Below are 16,130 nucleotides of genomic sequence, written 5' to 3'. Positions count from 1 at the left end.
ATTATTACGAACTGGTAGAAAGAGAGAGAAGTAAAGCTTGAAAATAGGGCACTAATGAAAAGGGTACAACAAAACAACAATATAGAAAAGTATTTTAAGGAAGAAATTCCTCAGAACTTATTAACAAAATAAACACTTAGTTGAGAGACTGTCTAGCATGTCTCGTTTCTTACACGGCTAATGAGATCCGAGGTAACATGGAGAAGGTCACTATGGATAAAGCTTAGCTCGAGAGCTTTCTGGCTGGTGCGGGTTTGGTAAATGGCTGAGTCTGAACCGAGGATCGGTTCCGAACCCACATGTAAGGAATGAATGAAGATTAACAACATCAGATGAATAATTTTAAGGTGAGGTTGCAGGAGCACATAAGCATTTGGAAAACTGAATTGTTGCAGACTTTCATAATGTGCCACTGAACAAAGTGTCTGCCGATTTTGAAGTACTCATGCCCAATGAAGCTAGAGAAGTAAATCAAAAGTATTCAGTTAATTAATTAATTGCTTGTTTTGTTAATGATCTTACTTCAGATGTTTGTATGTTCCCTTTTATTTCATATTCTCAAGAAGCTTGCAAACGTTTTAAAAAGAAGAGTTTCTTTTATGTCTTGATTTTTGTTTGCATTATTTACCCTAATTTGCTTAAGCCTACCTCTTTTTCCCCACTGAAAGTAGTGTTCTCAAAAGCCACAGAGGAGGAGATGTGTATTATTTGAATGCCACAGTTTCCTTTTAACTTGGTAGCATTAGTTCCTGCTTCTTAATTTAGGTGACAACCTCCACAGCTTAGTTAGCATGGTCTGCTTAAGTGACTTGCTGGGAGTCACCCAGTAGGGATGTGAGGGTAGAAGGAATTGATCCTTATACCGTGAATGCAGGAAGCATCTCTTTAACAGCTCAGAACTTTAACTGACAGAGAGGACCAAGGCTTCTAAGGTATGAAATACTAATTTCATGCTGGAAAACTTAATTTTGCTTCCCTTTGAAAAGGAATATCTAGATATTCAGCATTTCTGTCCTTTGGGTAAGTTGTTACTTCAAACTGAAGAATTTTAGAACTTCAGATCCTTTTGGATTCTCAGCTTCAAATGCTTTATTCACCAATATAATGGTTCTGTCGGAACAAGCTCTTATTTATATCCAGATTTGCATATTGTCTGCTTCTTAATCAGTCGGTTCAGCTACCAGTTTATTTCCCAAATATGGAAACTAAATGGTGTCTCACAATAAGGATGCTTATAGTTAATTCATATACTACCTAAACTGAGCTGTTAGAAAACTATCTTTAAGCCACCAAAACTGGAATTACCAGTGTCTAATCTTCATTTAAGTGGTCAGCCCAGAGTCTTGTGTCTGCTGCTTTTGTTTAATAGCAGATACAGCAGTTCTCTTCAATAGTTGAACTTAGCTGTAAGACAGTGGGTGGTAATTTGATTCCTTTTTCAAAGGAGATGACTTTCATAACATTCATAAAAGCTGCGTCATGGTCTTCAGGTCACTGCTTACACCAGTAAAGTATTAGGATCTTATCCAAGGAGAGAATTTATAAAAAGGCTGTTTTGAAGGGCATTACTTCACAGCATTCTCCACTTGGATGTTTTTTGTAGCTACAGTGTCATCACTACTTGTCATCAGCTGTTCATGGCATTATCTACTGCAAGAGGTTTACTTGAATTAAGGTGGCATATTTTTGTGAGATGCTCACTGTAACAGTTCAGATTGTACTGTCCTGCGATTCCATTATCCTGTCTACCAGTTAACATCTGGTATCATCTTCCATAGTTTCACAGGTGGTAGTCACATGTCTGTAGTGATGCAAGCTGTGATTTTTGTGTTTCAAGTACCTAAGTACACTAATCTCTTGTGCACCTCCCCAGTCCTTGCTGACAGTGGTAAATGTTCCTGCATTTGCTTGCCCTTTCCTTTTCTTTTACACAATTTCCAAATTTGAGAGGTATTTGCTTAAGACGACCTTCTTATAGAATAGTGGGAGGGTCCTCTTCAACATACCGCCTGAAATCATGTTGCTAGGATTAGCTTGGACCATTGTCTCCTTAGCAGTTGGACTTTGTAGTCCATTGCTTCTCCGGTTGTGATTTCATTTCCATTTTTAGTGGTTCCCAGCATGAAAGGTGAATCCAAGGGAATTTATAATGCTTTTCCCTCATCCGGTTGCCTTAGTTCCTGGAGCATGCATACTGATTCTGCAGTCATGATTTGAGAATATTCAGAGCAGATGCAGTTTCTGTTGCAGCTTCTTCCTTTCAGCCCATCTGGATTGGTTAACTAGGGTTGATAGGGGTCGTAAAACGAACCCTGCACCAAGGTACATAGATTAGGCAGAAGAGAGCTAATGCTTGTTTGGCTGTTGATGGTACCTGGAGTCACAGGTGTTTACTTAGTGTGTATAATTTTGTCAGGATTCAGTTTCCCAGTCTAACACAGCAGGCCTCTCCTTGTCACTGGCAAGTCCTGTCTGGTTAGTCTCCACTTACACCAGGCATATGGCCACTGTCCTTTCAGGATATGACTTGAACTGGATCTCTGTGTGGTTGTAGCTTGCTGCCTTATTAGTTATCTTTGGGAATTGGGCAAAGGTCTTCCAGTAGCTTTAGGAGCTAGGAACCCTTCCAGCATTTTCTTGAATGAGGTAATCTTCAAGAATGTTAAGGTGCTCAGGTTTTGCCTGTACTGGCATTTGATGATTTTTTTTTGGGAGGGGGGTCCTGGTTACCTGTTCATTGATCCTAGCTTTTGTCGAGGTCACACAAACCTGGTGTTTTCATCATTCTTCTTCTTTTGACTCCCCACCCCCCAGAAAGCGAATTCCTGGTGTCATCTTCAGACAGATTTATGTGAGTCCTCATCATCCCACAGTAAGACTGTCTTTGTGGGGTGGGTCATCATTCCCAGAGTGTGCTCACAGCCCTAGTGCAGTGGGCAAGGCAGGCAGAAATGTATAATGTTCATGATTCTCACTGTTTTAGAAGCCTTTTGGTTATATATCTTGCCAGGATACAACAATCAGCCAGCTTCACAACGCTTTGGCTCCTTACCACACATTTACTCTAACTGCTGATTGGGTAACCCCTTGAAGGGAAATTAGCAGTTAGAGTGAGGACAACTTCAGTACTTTCTTGCCACCTGGAGAGAAAGCAGTTCAATGGCTTCTTAAGAGCAGTAATCGGTCTTCAAGCTTAATTTTTGGCAAGCAAGTCCTCACAAGGGAACCCTTCCACACAGAAATTGTTGCTCTTTTAAGAAAATATTATATTTATTAGGTGACTAACAGTGGTATTTCCCCTTTAGGAAGCCCAGCATTTTTTTATATCCTCGGTAGTTTCCGGTCAGGAACTGCTGTTTTTAGCTATGGGATTATTTTTTGATTTAGGGGCTATTTTTAGGTTCATAGGTGTGTACTAGGCTAATGGCCCTGGAGCCTTTATAAGCTTAGCCCATAGGATTACCCTGGCATCGTGCCACCCGACCTTAGTTCCCAGTGCCTTCATCAAGTAGAGCCACTCGAGTGATCCCCGGGGTGAATTTTCTATTTCCCATCCATTCATCAAGATTTCTCTTGAAGACGGCCAGTGAGGTGCTCCGCTTGACATGTATGGGAAATTCTATTCCCATAGCATCGGCAGTCTCTGAGTTATGAACCTGTCCCTCCAGCGTGTTCTGTTGATTCTGGTAATGAGGTTGAAGTCTCTGGAGCATGTAGTGCGGAGGGATTGGGATTTCTTTAGATGTAGCATTTCTAACAGAGCCGGGTCAGTCATGGCTTTGTAAGTCAAGCAGAGATTGCCTCTAAGTAGGCGATATGAGACAGAGAATAGTTGGAGTTTTTCGAGTCTGTCCATATAGGACAAGTGTTTAAGGCCTAAGATCTTCTTTGTGAGGTATTTTTGTGGCATCTCCAGTTGTTGTAGGTGTCTAGTGAGGTATATGCCAAATGGGGCATTGTGCTTGATGATTGGCCTAATGAGCAAAGAGTAGAGGGGAGACCATGACCTCTTTCTTCCTGGATGCAAAACCCTTAGTAATGAGATGTGCCGCATAGAAGGACTTTCTGACCACAGTGGCAATGTGGTGGTCAAAAGAGAGGTTGCTGTCAACCTATGTTCCCAGATCTCTTATGACACCTTCTGTGTTCAGTGGGCTACCATCGATGTGGTAATTCATGGGAACCGGGTTTTTCCCAAAGGGGATAACGACACATTTTTGGCATTGAGCTTAAGGCCATGGTTCTGACATCAGTCATTGGTCTCAGTGAGGCCTTTCTGTAGGATGTCAACATCACTTGGGCAGTTAATTATGACTCCCAACTTGCAATCGTCTGCGAACTTTGTCAGCCAGAGTCCCTTTGTGTTGGCCTGGACTTCAGAGAACTAGATACCAAACAGGAGAAGGACCCAGGACCGAATCCTGTGGGACTCCACTCGTGACTGATCGACAGTATGACTTGGAGTCAGCTACTTTCACACTGTGGGTTCTATCTGTGAGCCAGTTTTGTGGTAAAAGTGTACTGTTTATGTAAACCTTTCATCTAGCTGAATTAATTTAAGTATCAGAAGGTGTTTTAAATGGGCAGAAGCTTTTATGTATTTAGTGCTTGTGTATACAATACAACAACATACATGTAATTTTTTTTTTGTTTGCTGTATTTCCGACAGGGTCTTCTGTATTTTACTTTTACAGAAAAGAGGATTGTATGGGTCAGTGTAAGTGTGTATGCGGGTTGTGAGCACTTGTGGGACAACTTCTCTTCCGACCAAATCATTCCAGCTCTACACTTTCTTGGCTCCAGTCTGGATATTTCGATCTTCCTGGGTGTTCTCCTGCTGTTCCTAAAATGAAGAAACAACATGATAAAAGATCCTGTGCTGCAACCGTGAGTTCAGACAGTGCCTCAGCCATTGGTGAGTGAACATGTAGTGGCTAATCAGTGTTGCTGAGATCACTCACTTGCTTGCTACTTTGGGATCCTCTCATGTAGTCCTTTCAGCCACTGTTTCTTCTTCAGCTGTTTCAGAGTCTTTTCAGGCATGTGGAAACCATCCTATTTGGATCTGGGAGACACTCCAGAGGATGCTTCTTTGGGGTAACCAGGGAAGAGAGACCTCTTGTCAGGGCAGACGTGCCATCTCCTAGTCTGCCTTCTTCCAGGGTGTTACCTGCAAAGAAAAGGATTAGACATTGTTCATCTGAAGACATAGTATTTGTTCATAAAGATGATTTTCATGCCTTAGCCAGGCAATTATTACTGGCTGTTAATACGGGTGTTCAGAAATCCCTGAGGAAAATTTGTCAGAGGATTCTGTCCATGGACATTCTTCTCCTGTAGGTTTCCAAGCCCATAATTTTGGTTCTGAGTTTTTTTGTTGTCTCATACTATCTCCAGGATGAGTGAGATATTTTGTGGGAACAAGTAAATGTTCCCCCTTTATTAAGGAGATATTATGACATGTTACAAGTGAATATACCTAATTCTGTATCCATGCCTCCCATTTTGCCAGCCTTGGAAGATGTTTAATGCTGCCTGTAATAATCCTGTCAATCCTTGGTCCCCAAAAAGGCAGACAGACTGTGTAAAGTACCTGAAACTAGCATAGTTTTGTTTTCCTGTGTTTGATGTGATCCAGTGGCTATTTCTATAACTTCACCAGTGGAAAACAGACTGCTGGTAAATATAAACTGTTCGCCTGTGGGTAAAGAAGGCAAAACACTGGATAGATTTTGTAACTGAATTTTCTTTTCTTCCACTTTAGCTTACAAAATTCTCGACTTTCAGGCACATATATGGACATTTGTTCTGTATTGTGCAGACAGTTTGAAGGAATACTTTGCCTTACTTGCTTCAGAATCTTATCGTTTACAGTCTTTCACAGGTATCTAAACATGCTATGATGAATGTAATATGATTGTGCAGATACTGTGTCTAGGGCCACTACTACTGTGACAGTTTTGAGGAGATGTGCCTGAGTAACTGTCAGTTAGCTGATGAAGTAAAGTCTGAGGTTTCAAACTCTTCTTCGGGTGAATGTTTAGTTTGACCCTTCTACTACTGAAGTTAATTTAGAGTGGGACTGTGATTTTTCGAGTCCGTCTTTATAAATCTCCCAAATCCTCTTTACCCTTTAAAAAGCAAAACAAACAGTCCCTGCCATCTCAACACAAACAGGAAGTTAAAAAAAAAGATGTTAGGAGGGGAACATAAAGAAATAAGGATCTTTTCCAAAAAAAGGACAGTCTAATACTTCAGAATGTCTATGCCGGCGTTCTACCCGTCTCCACCTTTCCTGCACCCTCTCAGAAAATCTGTTCCAGAAACTCTCTCTCTCCATTCCCCCTTGTAAGAGTCTAAAACAACATGCTGACAATCTGTCATACTAAAATATGATGGCGCACAGACTGAGCAGGACCAGGACAGGCCCTAACAAATGGAAATTGTACAAGGAGATCTTCCAGATGTGGGGAACACCTCAAATAGATCTGCTTGCTCCTTTCAAAACAGTCATCTGAACAAATTCTGCTGCAGGGCTCCTTTTGAGCAAGCCTGGAAAACAGATGCATTTTCATTCTCATGCTCAGCAGCGGTCTTTATGGATTTCCACTGATATCCAGGGTAATTCTGAATATTCAGAAGCACTCTCCAAAAATCATTGTGGTGACTTCCTTTTGGCCCAGACAACATTGGTTCTCTTCTTCTGGAATTGGCCAAGGACATTTACCACAAATGTCTTCACAGACTGGACCTGCTCACACAGGACAGTGAGAGCTTGATAAGTCCATTCTCAAACAACTTCAGCAAACTGCCTGGATGGTTCAGATTTGATTACTTTTAGCCTCCTTTTTCATGAGGACATTCAGCAGGTACTAAAGTAGGCAAGAAAACGTGCTATTAGGAAGTCTTGTATTGGCAAATGGAAAAGATTTTCTAGCTGGTGCTCAGCCAGTAACCAAGGTCCCATCACGGATTATGTACTGCTGTTTCTGAAATATTTGTGTTACTTTCCTCTGGTCTTTGTTACTCTTCTGTCAAATTTCATGTGGCAGCCATTTCAAGCATGTGTGCCCATGAATCCTACTCTTTCTTCTCTGTTTTTCATAAAACAAGGTTCTTAAGGGAGCTTTGCATATTAGGCCTCCTAGAAATCAGGTGGACCTCTTCCTGGGATCTTAAATTTGTGCTGGAAAAGTTAACCGTGTCTCTGTTTGAGCCAGCTCATCAGGTAGATTTAAAGTTCACTACAAGGAAGACTGTACTACTTATAGTTGTGATATCTGCAAGAAGAGTATTGCAGTTGCAAAGTGTCTTGGCTTCTACATCAGTGAAAAGATGTTCAGATTACCCACTGCTGCAGTAGCCATACTCACCAGCCCCCCCCCCCCCCCCATGTAGCTAGTTGTGTTTAATTCGTATTATGTTAAATTTGCTTGTGTTACTTCCTTTGGAGCTTTTCTCCCCGGCCTCCACTGAAAATGGACATGTATTCAGTCAGACTATCCCGGTCAACAAATGTAAAATAAAGTAAATAAAATAAAATAGTTGTTGGGGATGTTCAGTTATTGGTAATTTTGTCTTTTATAAGGTCAGAATGAGTAATGCTGTTCTCTATGTATGGGCAAGAAAGTCCTGAAGATTTCTTCATTCTTTCCCTCCAAGAGATTAGCCAATCAGCAACAAGAGTAATGATGTGGGAGGGAGCTAGAGCTTTGTGAAGATGGCCCATTGTTGTATTCTGGGCAGTGTACAAACCATATAGTCAAAATCCAGTTACTAATTTGAACATTTTATTATGGTATGCGTAACTTGCACAACTGTACTTTCCTTTGACTCACTGGGGTACAGGGCAATCGGCCATGCATGTCAGCAGTCAAGATTCTTAGAAGTCTTAGTCACTCTGGAGACATTGTTTGAGTCTGTGTTCAGAAAGGATTGTCTTCATGTGAAACTGCCATGATGGTGCAGTCCCGCAACATTGCATGTATATCCTACATTGGGTGCCCTGTCCAGGACAGCAGACATGGTAGTGAGTGTGCTTCAGGTGACTTAACTGCACTTTACCATCTCCCCACCAACCTGGACATCCATTTTATGGTTTCTTCCTTTGAAATGAATAGTTTTTTTTTGGACAGGGATTTCAGCACCTGCTTTTTGCTAGGCATCTCCTCGATGCTATTGGGGCCTGTCTTCTGGCTGTTTGCCTGCTCATTTGAGAAGATCCAAACCTCCTTCCAGAAAGGAAAGCTAAATTTGTTTCTTATAAATTGGGGTAGTGGCAGTCCCCCTTCGGCGTACCCCTCACAATTGAGGTAAGGTCTGTTCCCAGTTTAAGTCTAAGGGTGAAGTACTTGGTACTTTTCTTTTTGTCTTTGAAGCTCAGATCCCCTTCATGATGGAGGGTGGTATTACAGCTCATGTCGGAGGCGCCACACCCTGCTGTTCCACCACATTGTTTCTGCAGCTTAACTGAAGCCGCCTTGGTCTTGCAGGCTTGGAGAGCAAGTGTGGCTAGCTCCATTCTTGTTGGCTTGGGAATCCCCTCCACCCTTTATATTACCTATATCTGGCCATGTGATAGTCCCCTCCACCAAGAAACAAACTATACTCACAACCTCTTCAGATGAATATCTCTGGGGGTCTGGATGGCAACCATACCTCTCAACCGTACTGAATTCCTCAGTATTTACCAGTTTTGAGGGCAAAATAATGGGGTGCCATGAATTCCTGAGTGGCCCCTTCAATTTCTGTTTTTTTTTTTCCATTTTAAATGTTTTTTTTTGTTCAGGTTTACTGTTCTTGCTGATGTTGTCATGCATCACCAGCATATCGCACAACGTCATCAACGTGCAGGGGTATGCGTGATGACATCAGCTTTGTGAGGCAGACTGCAGCCTGTCAGACTCTGTGGACTGTTAAGTACTTCTCATTCAATGACTAGTGCTAGTAATAGCAGCAGCAGCAGCGGGCAAAGGAGCTAGCCTGTGCACAAAACTACACAAAACATTTCAGTTCCACTTCTTTACCTTCTGAATTTTCTGCATTTTCTGCAGCAGAGACCGGCAGTGCACCCAGTCCACCTGTGTCAGGAAGGGTGAGAAAATTTACTTTCTCCTGTGGCTCGAGTCGCTCGGCCTCTAGATATTTGGCAAAGAATAAAAAAAAAAAAATGCGTATGTATTGGAGTGCTTACTTGCACAGTTGGAGTACTTTTAACAGCAAGCTATCTGTGTCAAGTAAGAGTGAGAGAGAAAGTGTGTTTGTGTGTATAGAAAGAGAAAGGCAGGGATACTTTGTCAGTACAGTTCATTGTGCAATGTGACAGGACATGCAGAGCATCTGACTTCCCCTTCTCTTTCATTTCTCTTTGTGCAAGTGGCATTGTTGAACCAGCAGGTGATCCATCAGTTGTCTGCCTTTTTGTTGATGACATCACTGTTGCACCTAGACAGGTGTATCATTTTCCAAAACACTGTCTGTTGCACTTACAAAGTGCATATGCGTCTGGCTTATAAAGTAACTAACAAATTTATGTTGTTACAGTGTGTGTCACAAGAGTGTCAGGCATGAACTTAAGTACTTTCCTTCAACGGCACCACAACTACATGTGCATTAAAACATTTAAAAAAAAACACTGTGTATCCATCCATCTACAACCCCTTTATCCCATTTTTTCACAAGGGTTTGGGGTGTCACTTCAGCAGTGACAATAGACTAGAGCAAAAGTTCACAACGCTGGGTGGTGTACATTTTAGGAAGTATATTTGTGGTTCAGTTCCTGGAATGCATACATTTGTAGATGTTTGTAAGTATATTCACAGGTTCCTGGTGGTCTTATGGATTTCTGTGGTATATTAGTATGTTTAGTATGTTTGGAACAATGCTAGTCTTGCAGACGTGAAATTGGAGTGCTACGGTAGAACTCCACTTCAGTAATCATTAGCTACATCGTTTAGTCTTTGTTGGCTTGTGTTAATATTAATTATGTTTTCTTTTGAGGAACAAATAAAGGAGTTAAATGCTTCTGTTTTCTGTCAGAAAGGAGAAAACACGGTGATGGACTCTCTATTTATCCCTGATGCCTATCTCTCAACATCTGAGCGCAAGAAATCTGGACTAAGCCTAAAATAATGGGGAGTCAAAGGCCCAGAATAGGAACAGATTTTGATATTGCTGTTATAAATTTAGAACATAGCTAGAATAACACAGTCTGTGGTAACATGCATTTTCTAAAGGAGATGGCGTCTATTTAGTGGCTTCACATTCAATCTTCAGTGATTAGCCGAAAAACACAAATGTTATGAGGACCAAGCCAAAAATATGAGGTAAAAATCTGAGCATTCTGTAAAAATCTGGGCAGTTGAGAGGCATTCTCTGATGTAGAAAGATATACATTTTATTTCTACCAACACATGATCCTCTTTTTTATTATACAGTGAAAGGTGCAGTATTCTATTCTTTGAATAGTACATTATTTCAAAAAAAAATTTCAATGCTGTCATTTGGTGGTAATTCTGTACTTTTGTCATATGTTAGCCATGCGCAAGTTTTTCCTTGCTGGCATATAGATGAAAATATCCATTATGGCAACACTGTTTTGTTATTTTAGCGTGACGTGAGGTATGCAGAAAGTGAGATATGTGGGAGTGGAGGGGAATAGAGACAAGGAGAATAGTAAGAGATGGAGGGGTAAGAGCGGGAGGGATAGAAAGAGAGAAACGATTGTGAGAGAGGCAAGAAGTACAAGGGAAGGAGAGTGTGCAGGTGAGTGAGAGCAAGACAGAGCAGGCAAAGAAGGAGCTACAAAATTAACAACATGTTGCAGCTGAAGTGCACTACAACCAAGCGAGAAAGGTAAATACAACAGTGTCAGACTGTAACAGACACAACTTCAAGGAGTAAAAGGTAACTTCGCAGACTGCCTGGTGCTTGAATCATTTGTAGACAGTTATAAATAAATCTTTCTCTCTGACCCTTCTGTAGCATCAGGTTACTTGCAGCTTTGTCAGGGATTTAGGCAAAGACAAGGCTGTGATCACTTTAGTATACCTTACTGGCTTTTGGTGTAGCAGTTAGCATTGTTGCCTCATAGCAAGAGGTTCCCTGGTTCGATTCCCAGCTGAGCTGCCTTCAGTATGGAGTCTGCATGTCCTCCCTGTGGTTGCATGGGTTTCCTCTGGGTGCTCCGGTTTCCTCTCACATCCCAAAGACATGTTGTAGGTGGATTGCACACTCTAAATTGGCCATAGGTGTGTGTGTGTGTGTGTGTGTGTGTGTGTGTGTGTGTGTGTGTGTGTGTGTGTGTGTGTTTGTGCCTTCTGTGGAAGGTTGGACGCCGGCTGGCAACTCAACACCGTAAAACTCCACTGACAGTCATTCTGCGGACCGTTGTTCTGCTGTGGCGACCCCTAATCGGGAAAAGCCGAAAGGAGAAGACGACTGGCTTTTGGTAAAACCTGGAAAACATCTTGCTTGAGAATATCTGCTTAAGAATGCTAATTAGGATTGTTTGTTCTCTTCTGTACTGTCATGAAATATTTATGTGAGAAAAGAACCAAATATACAAACAGTAGAGTTTTATTGTTCCACTATAAGATTGTAGTATGCAAAGCCCTGCATTGAGGCTAGAATAAATTGTCAGTTTGACAGTAACACTTGCTCTGAAGTAATTAACTTCATTTTATCTGCAACCTGTGGGTATACGGATCCATATCGGATCCGAGCCGGCAGATTTTTTCTAGCATCTGCTCTGAGCTCCTCCCCTTACCCATAATGCCCTACCATCTTCTATCTTCCCTCAGATCTCGTTTGCTGCGCCAGTAGTGTGCATCGTGGTCTCCTTTGCTCTGAGCTCAGGGATGGCAAGTGGTATTATTACTTGTATCTGGTGTGTGTTTGAGTGAATTTATTCCCTTCCTCCCCTTGTTTAGTGTATCGCTTGTTTGTCTGTGTAAAATAAAAAAAAAGTTTTGCAAACTTGGAGTAGTCGTTAGGCCTGCCCTTTCCCTACCTGTGTTTGTGTGTGGTTTTTCTGGTAGGTAGTGTTTTTACTTTTGGGTGCAGGACTATGGCTGATCAGCCAAAGCCTGTTTTCAAAAAATGTACACAGTGTGGCCATAAGCTCTCCCCCGGCTGATGTTCACACTCTGTGTGCGATTTGCTTGGGAGTGGCACATTTGTCCACTCAATGTGCTATCTGCTCCGGTTTCAATCCAAGGGCCCTTGGGGATCGGAAGGCCAAGTTAGTAGCCAAAGGCCTTCTCCCTGCTGCCATGCTGGAATCTGCCTCGGCCTTGGTCTCTAGTGTTCTACCTCCTACCCAGACAGGGACTCATCCTCCCTCTTCTTCTTCTGGTGATGGGTCTACTAAAGACAAAACTACAGTCAGCGTGGCTGACAAAGAAAAAGATAAAGGCGCAGAGATTATAGGGAGAAGAGAAAGGACAGACATTGCAAGAGATCCCCAGACAGGAAGCTCTTTTTCTTAGTCCCCCTTCTAAGACCGTGAGGCCTATTTCTCCATGGCTCCGGTCTCATTTCTCACCGGAGCCATTGGAACATTCAGACCCGAGGCCTTCCTCCCCATTGCGCAGACCAGCCAGATCTGAGTTGGTGGCCTCTTCGAGGTCGGCTCGGAGCTGATCGGACATGGACAGGATGATGCGGAGATTCATTCAGACCCAAATCGGACATGGACAGGATGATGCGGAGATTCATTCAGACCCAAATTTAGATGGGAGTTTTGCCAGGCCCCTCTCCCTCTGGAGGGGGGGACCTCCATGCCTTTTTTCCGCCCCATCTCTCCTTCCCCGATCCGTGCTTCGGGGCTCTTGGTTCCGAGGATTTTCGGAGCTGGTAGCTTGGCACCGACTGTTCCTCCAACCTTGACTCCGGCTGTTACCTTGAGTTCCTTTGATCCGACTTGTTCGGATCTGAGCGACTCTCAGAGCCGAGGACAGGGAGTCAGACCCAAGGGAATGGATTCTTCGGCTCCGACCTTTTCGGATCCAATCCACTCCCTCTGGCCTCAGGCTACCCTGGCTTCGGTTCCGGTCCCCGCTTCGGATCCGGGAAGGGCGTCTTCCGTACTGGGTGCTAAGGAGGTCCGCTCTCCATCAGCCTTCGAAGTGGTGGAGTGGGTTCTCTCCTAGGGATTGAGACCCCAGCCCATCTCCTCGGATACCACCCAGGCCCCCCTGGACTTGGCGACTACTCCCTTCATCCTGTCTCAGGAGCAGCCCGTGCTAGAGGATCCCCAGGATGTTCATCGTGTTTCACTGTTGCAGTCATGACTGTAGGGTTCTCCCCTGCCGGCAGGCAGTCCTCGGTCGGCCAGAATCCCAAAGTCTGGGTCCGGCGTCGGCTGTTCAGCCATGCTCCCTGACGTCAGAGCGCCAGGAGTACAAAGCTGACAGCTGAAGCCATGTTCCCCAGTCTTTCTTGCCGTGCGGTGATAGCAGTTCGCAAGTGCCGGTCGGCTGACTCCCGACAATCTTTTCTGAACAAACTTCAGTCCGAAGACTTTCTTCTTCTACTCAAAGCTAAGTACCCCATTGGGGAAACTTTTTTCTTGCTCCACTCCGATGTCAGAAAAAGTTAATAATTGTATTTCATGTGGGAAGTAAATACCTCATAAGGATTTTCGTTCTTACTATATTCCTTGCTTAGGCCCTGACCACGACATAGCTAGTTGTCGGTTTTGTGCTAGATTCAATCAACGTACAATTAAACGAAGGTACGATTTTGCATTTCATTACTTCGGTAGGCGTTTTAATTACAAAATGTCGTCGGATACGGTTCCGGCTACCGGAGTTCACAAACGACGCAAGGACAAAGACAGGCCTCCGAGGTCCAAATCTGACGATATCGTACAAGCAAAGCCAGCTTCAGGTTCGGCCGTCGTCAGTGAGGCGCTTTTGCAGCCCCTGTCGTCGGCCATTTCGGAACTGATGGCCGAAATGGACTCCCACGAGGAGCCAGCAGGCCTTTGAATATTTCTGTTGCAGGATCTTCGGACAATGCTCCTTCGGATGGGTCCGGAGCCGCTGTGCAGGTACCGGCTTCCGAAGGAGTTTTCAGGCCTACTCAGCTTCTAATAAAGGCAAAGCCAAAGGCAAATACTCCTTCCAAATCAAAGACTGCAACACAGGCCTCTTCTGATCCGGCTCCCAAGTCACAGAAACAGTTACTTAAGATGGCGGAGGACTGACTTACTATGATTAGGGGTTCACATCCCCCTCCAGATAAAAGGCCAAGGCAGGAAGTTTATTATGACTCCTCTGATCAGGCTTCTGTTTCTTCAGTTTCTTCTTCTGACCAGGAATATTCTTTCCCTCCTTATGAGGATTCTGATGCTGAGGAATCCATTCCTTCAGCTTCTCCCCCTGAGGATTTCTCTTTTGGGGAAACTTTGCATGAAATGAGGGAACATTTCCACTGGGAAGGACAGGAGTATTCGGGGAACATTTCCACTGGGAAGGACAGGAGTATTCGGAATCTAAGAAAAGACTAAGGGATTTTCTTCTTCTTCCCCAACATAGACCCCTGGCTATTCCTCCTATTTTGGATATTGTGGATGATGCTTTTTCGGAGGCTAACTTAACCCCTGACTCTTTTCCTCCTGCTCCTGTTAAGCCTGACAGATATTACAGAGTTCCTAATTCCCACCAGTTTTTATACAAGAACCCTACTGCTGACCCTGAAACCATTTTTCACGGTCCTAAGGGAGTTAAGGCCGCTTCTGCTAAAAACCCCATTCCCACTGAGATGGATTCCAGATCTTTAGAAAGATGGGGCAAAAAAGTGTACACTTCTGCTACTTTATCTATTAGGGCTTTAAACTGTCAGTTTCATATGCTGAAATACCAGCAATTTCTCCTGTCTGTTTTAAAACAAAAGCTAACTTCCATTTCCGCCTGTGCAGATGATAAGGAATTACATGACTTAAAGCATGCCACTGAACAAGTTGGGAAGCATGGTTTACACTGTGGATTTGATGCCTTGGAAGCTTCTTGTAGGGCTGCTACCTCTGGCACAGTAATTAGAAGGCATGCATGGTTAAAGGAACAAAATTTGCCAGATCAAGTAAAAGCTAAATTATTAGATGCTCCTGTTCAGCATAATGTTTTGTTTGGATCTAAAGCTGAAGAGGTGATTAAAAAGATGTAGGACAAGGCAAAATCCATGCAAACAGTTAAAGATTTCTTACAAGTACAGCCACCCAGATTTAGCAGGAATTGGCCTACAAAAAATTGGTCCTTTCCCAATTCAGACAGGCCTCAGAGGGGTAGATACAGATGCTCCCGTGGAAGGCCTCAAACACAAGCCTCTTATAGACCAAGACAGTTGACTGCTTCCACCCCTAGGGGAGGAGAGGACAGGTCGCAAGCTCATAGGAAACAGACTCAATGACTCCCTCTGTTGGGCTGCAGGAACTTGTTGCCTGGAAGCCCCTCTCGGAGGAAAACTTTCTCTTTTTCACCTAAATTGGACTCGTATAGCCCAAGACAAGTGGGTTCTGGATGTGGTTTCAAGAGGTTACAAATTCCATTTTCATACCCTACCAAGGCCAAGCGGATGGCCAGATCTTCCAAAACATCAATGGACAGAGGCCTTAAACCAGGTGGAAGCTCTTTTGGCTATGAAAGCCATCGAACTAGTTCCACTTTCAGAGATGGGACAAGGTTTTTACTCAAGGCTCTTTCTAGTCCCCAGGAAGCAAAATTCATGGAGACCCATTCTGGATCTGTCAGTTTTGAACACTTTTCTAGAGATACCAAAATTCAAGATGCTTACTCTACAGCAGCTACTTCCAATGCTGACCAAAAATGCATGGATGGTAACTTTGGATTTAAAGGAGGCATATTTACACATTCCCATCAGGCAGGAACGCAGAAAATACCTCAGGTTCAAGGCCGGATCGAGGCACTTTCAATTCTCTGCGCTGCCCTTTGGATTGTCTACTGCACCCAGGGTCTTCACCAAATGCCTGGCTCCAGTAGTAGCTTATTGCAGACTCAAGGGAATTCAAATTTACCCTTATCTGGACGACTGTCTTATTCAGGCAGACAGGAAGGAGGTCTTACTCCAGCATCTACAGTTTGTTCAGAATCTTCTCAAGTTACTGGGAT

General features: G+C 43.4%; 1 protein-coding gene across 1 annotated transcript in view; it reads left to right on the top strand.

The window, feature by feature from the left end:
* N4BP1 (NEDD4 binding protein 1) overlaps positions 1-16,130 on the top strand; it is a 679,137-nt gene that overhangs the window by 213,890 nt on the left and 449,117 nt on the right. Inside the window, exon 5 of the mRNA XM_044081613.1 lies at positions 8,789-8,855. Within this exon, the coding sequence (XP_043937548.1) occupies positions 8,789-8,855 (67 nt within the window). The remainder of the gene's footprint in view (positions 1-8,788; positions 8,856-16,130) is intronic.

This window comes from Protopterus annectens, chromosome 8.part1 (genome assembly GCF_019279795.1).
Source record: "Protopterus annectens isolate FY-2018-M chromosome 8.part1, PAN1.0, whole genome shotgun sequence".
Classification (NCBI taxonomy): Eukaryota; Metazoa; Chordata; order Ceratodontiformes; family Protopteridae; genus Protopterus; species Protopterus annectens.
The sequence above is the reverse complement of the archived record's forward strand: the minus strand, read 5'-3'. Positions and strand labels throughout refer to the sequence as shown.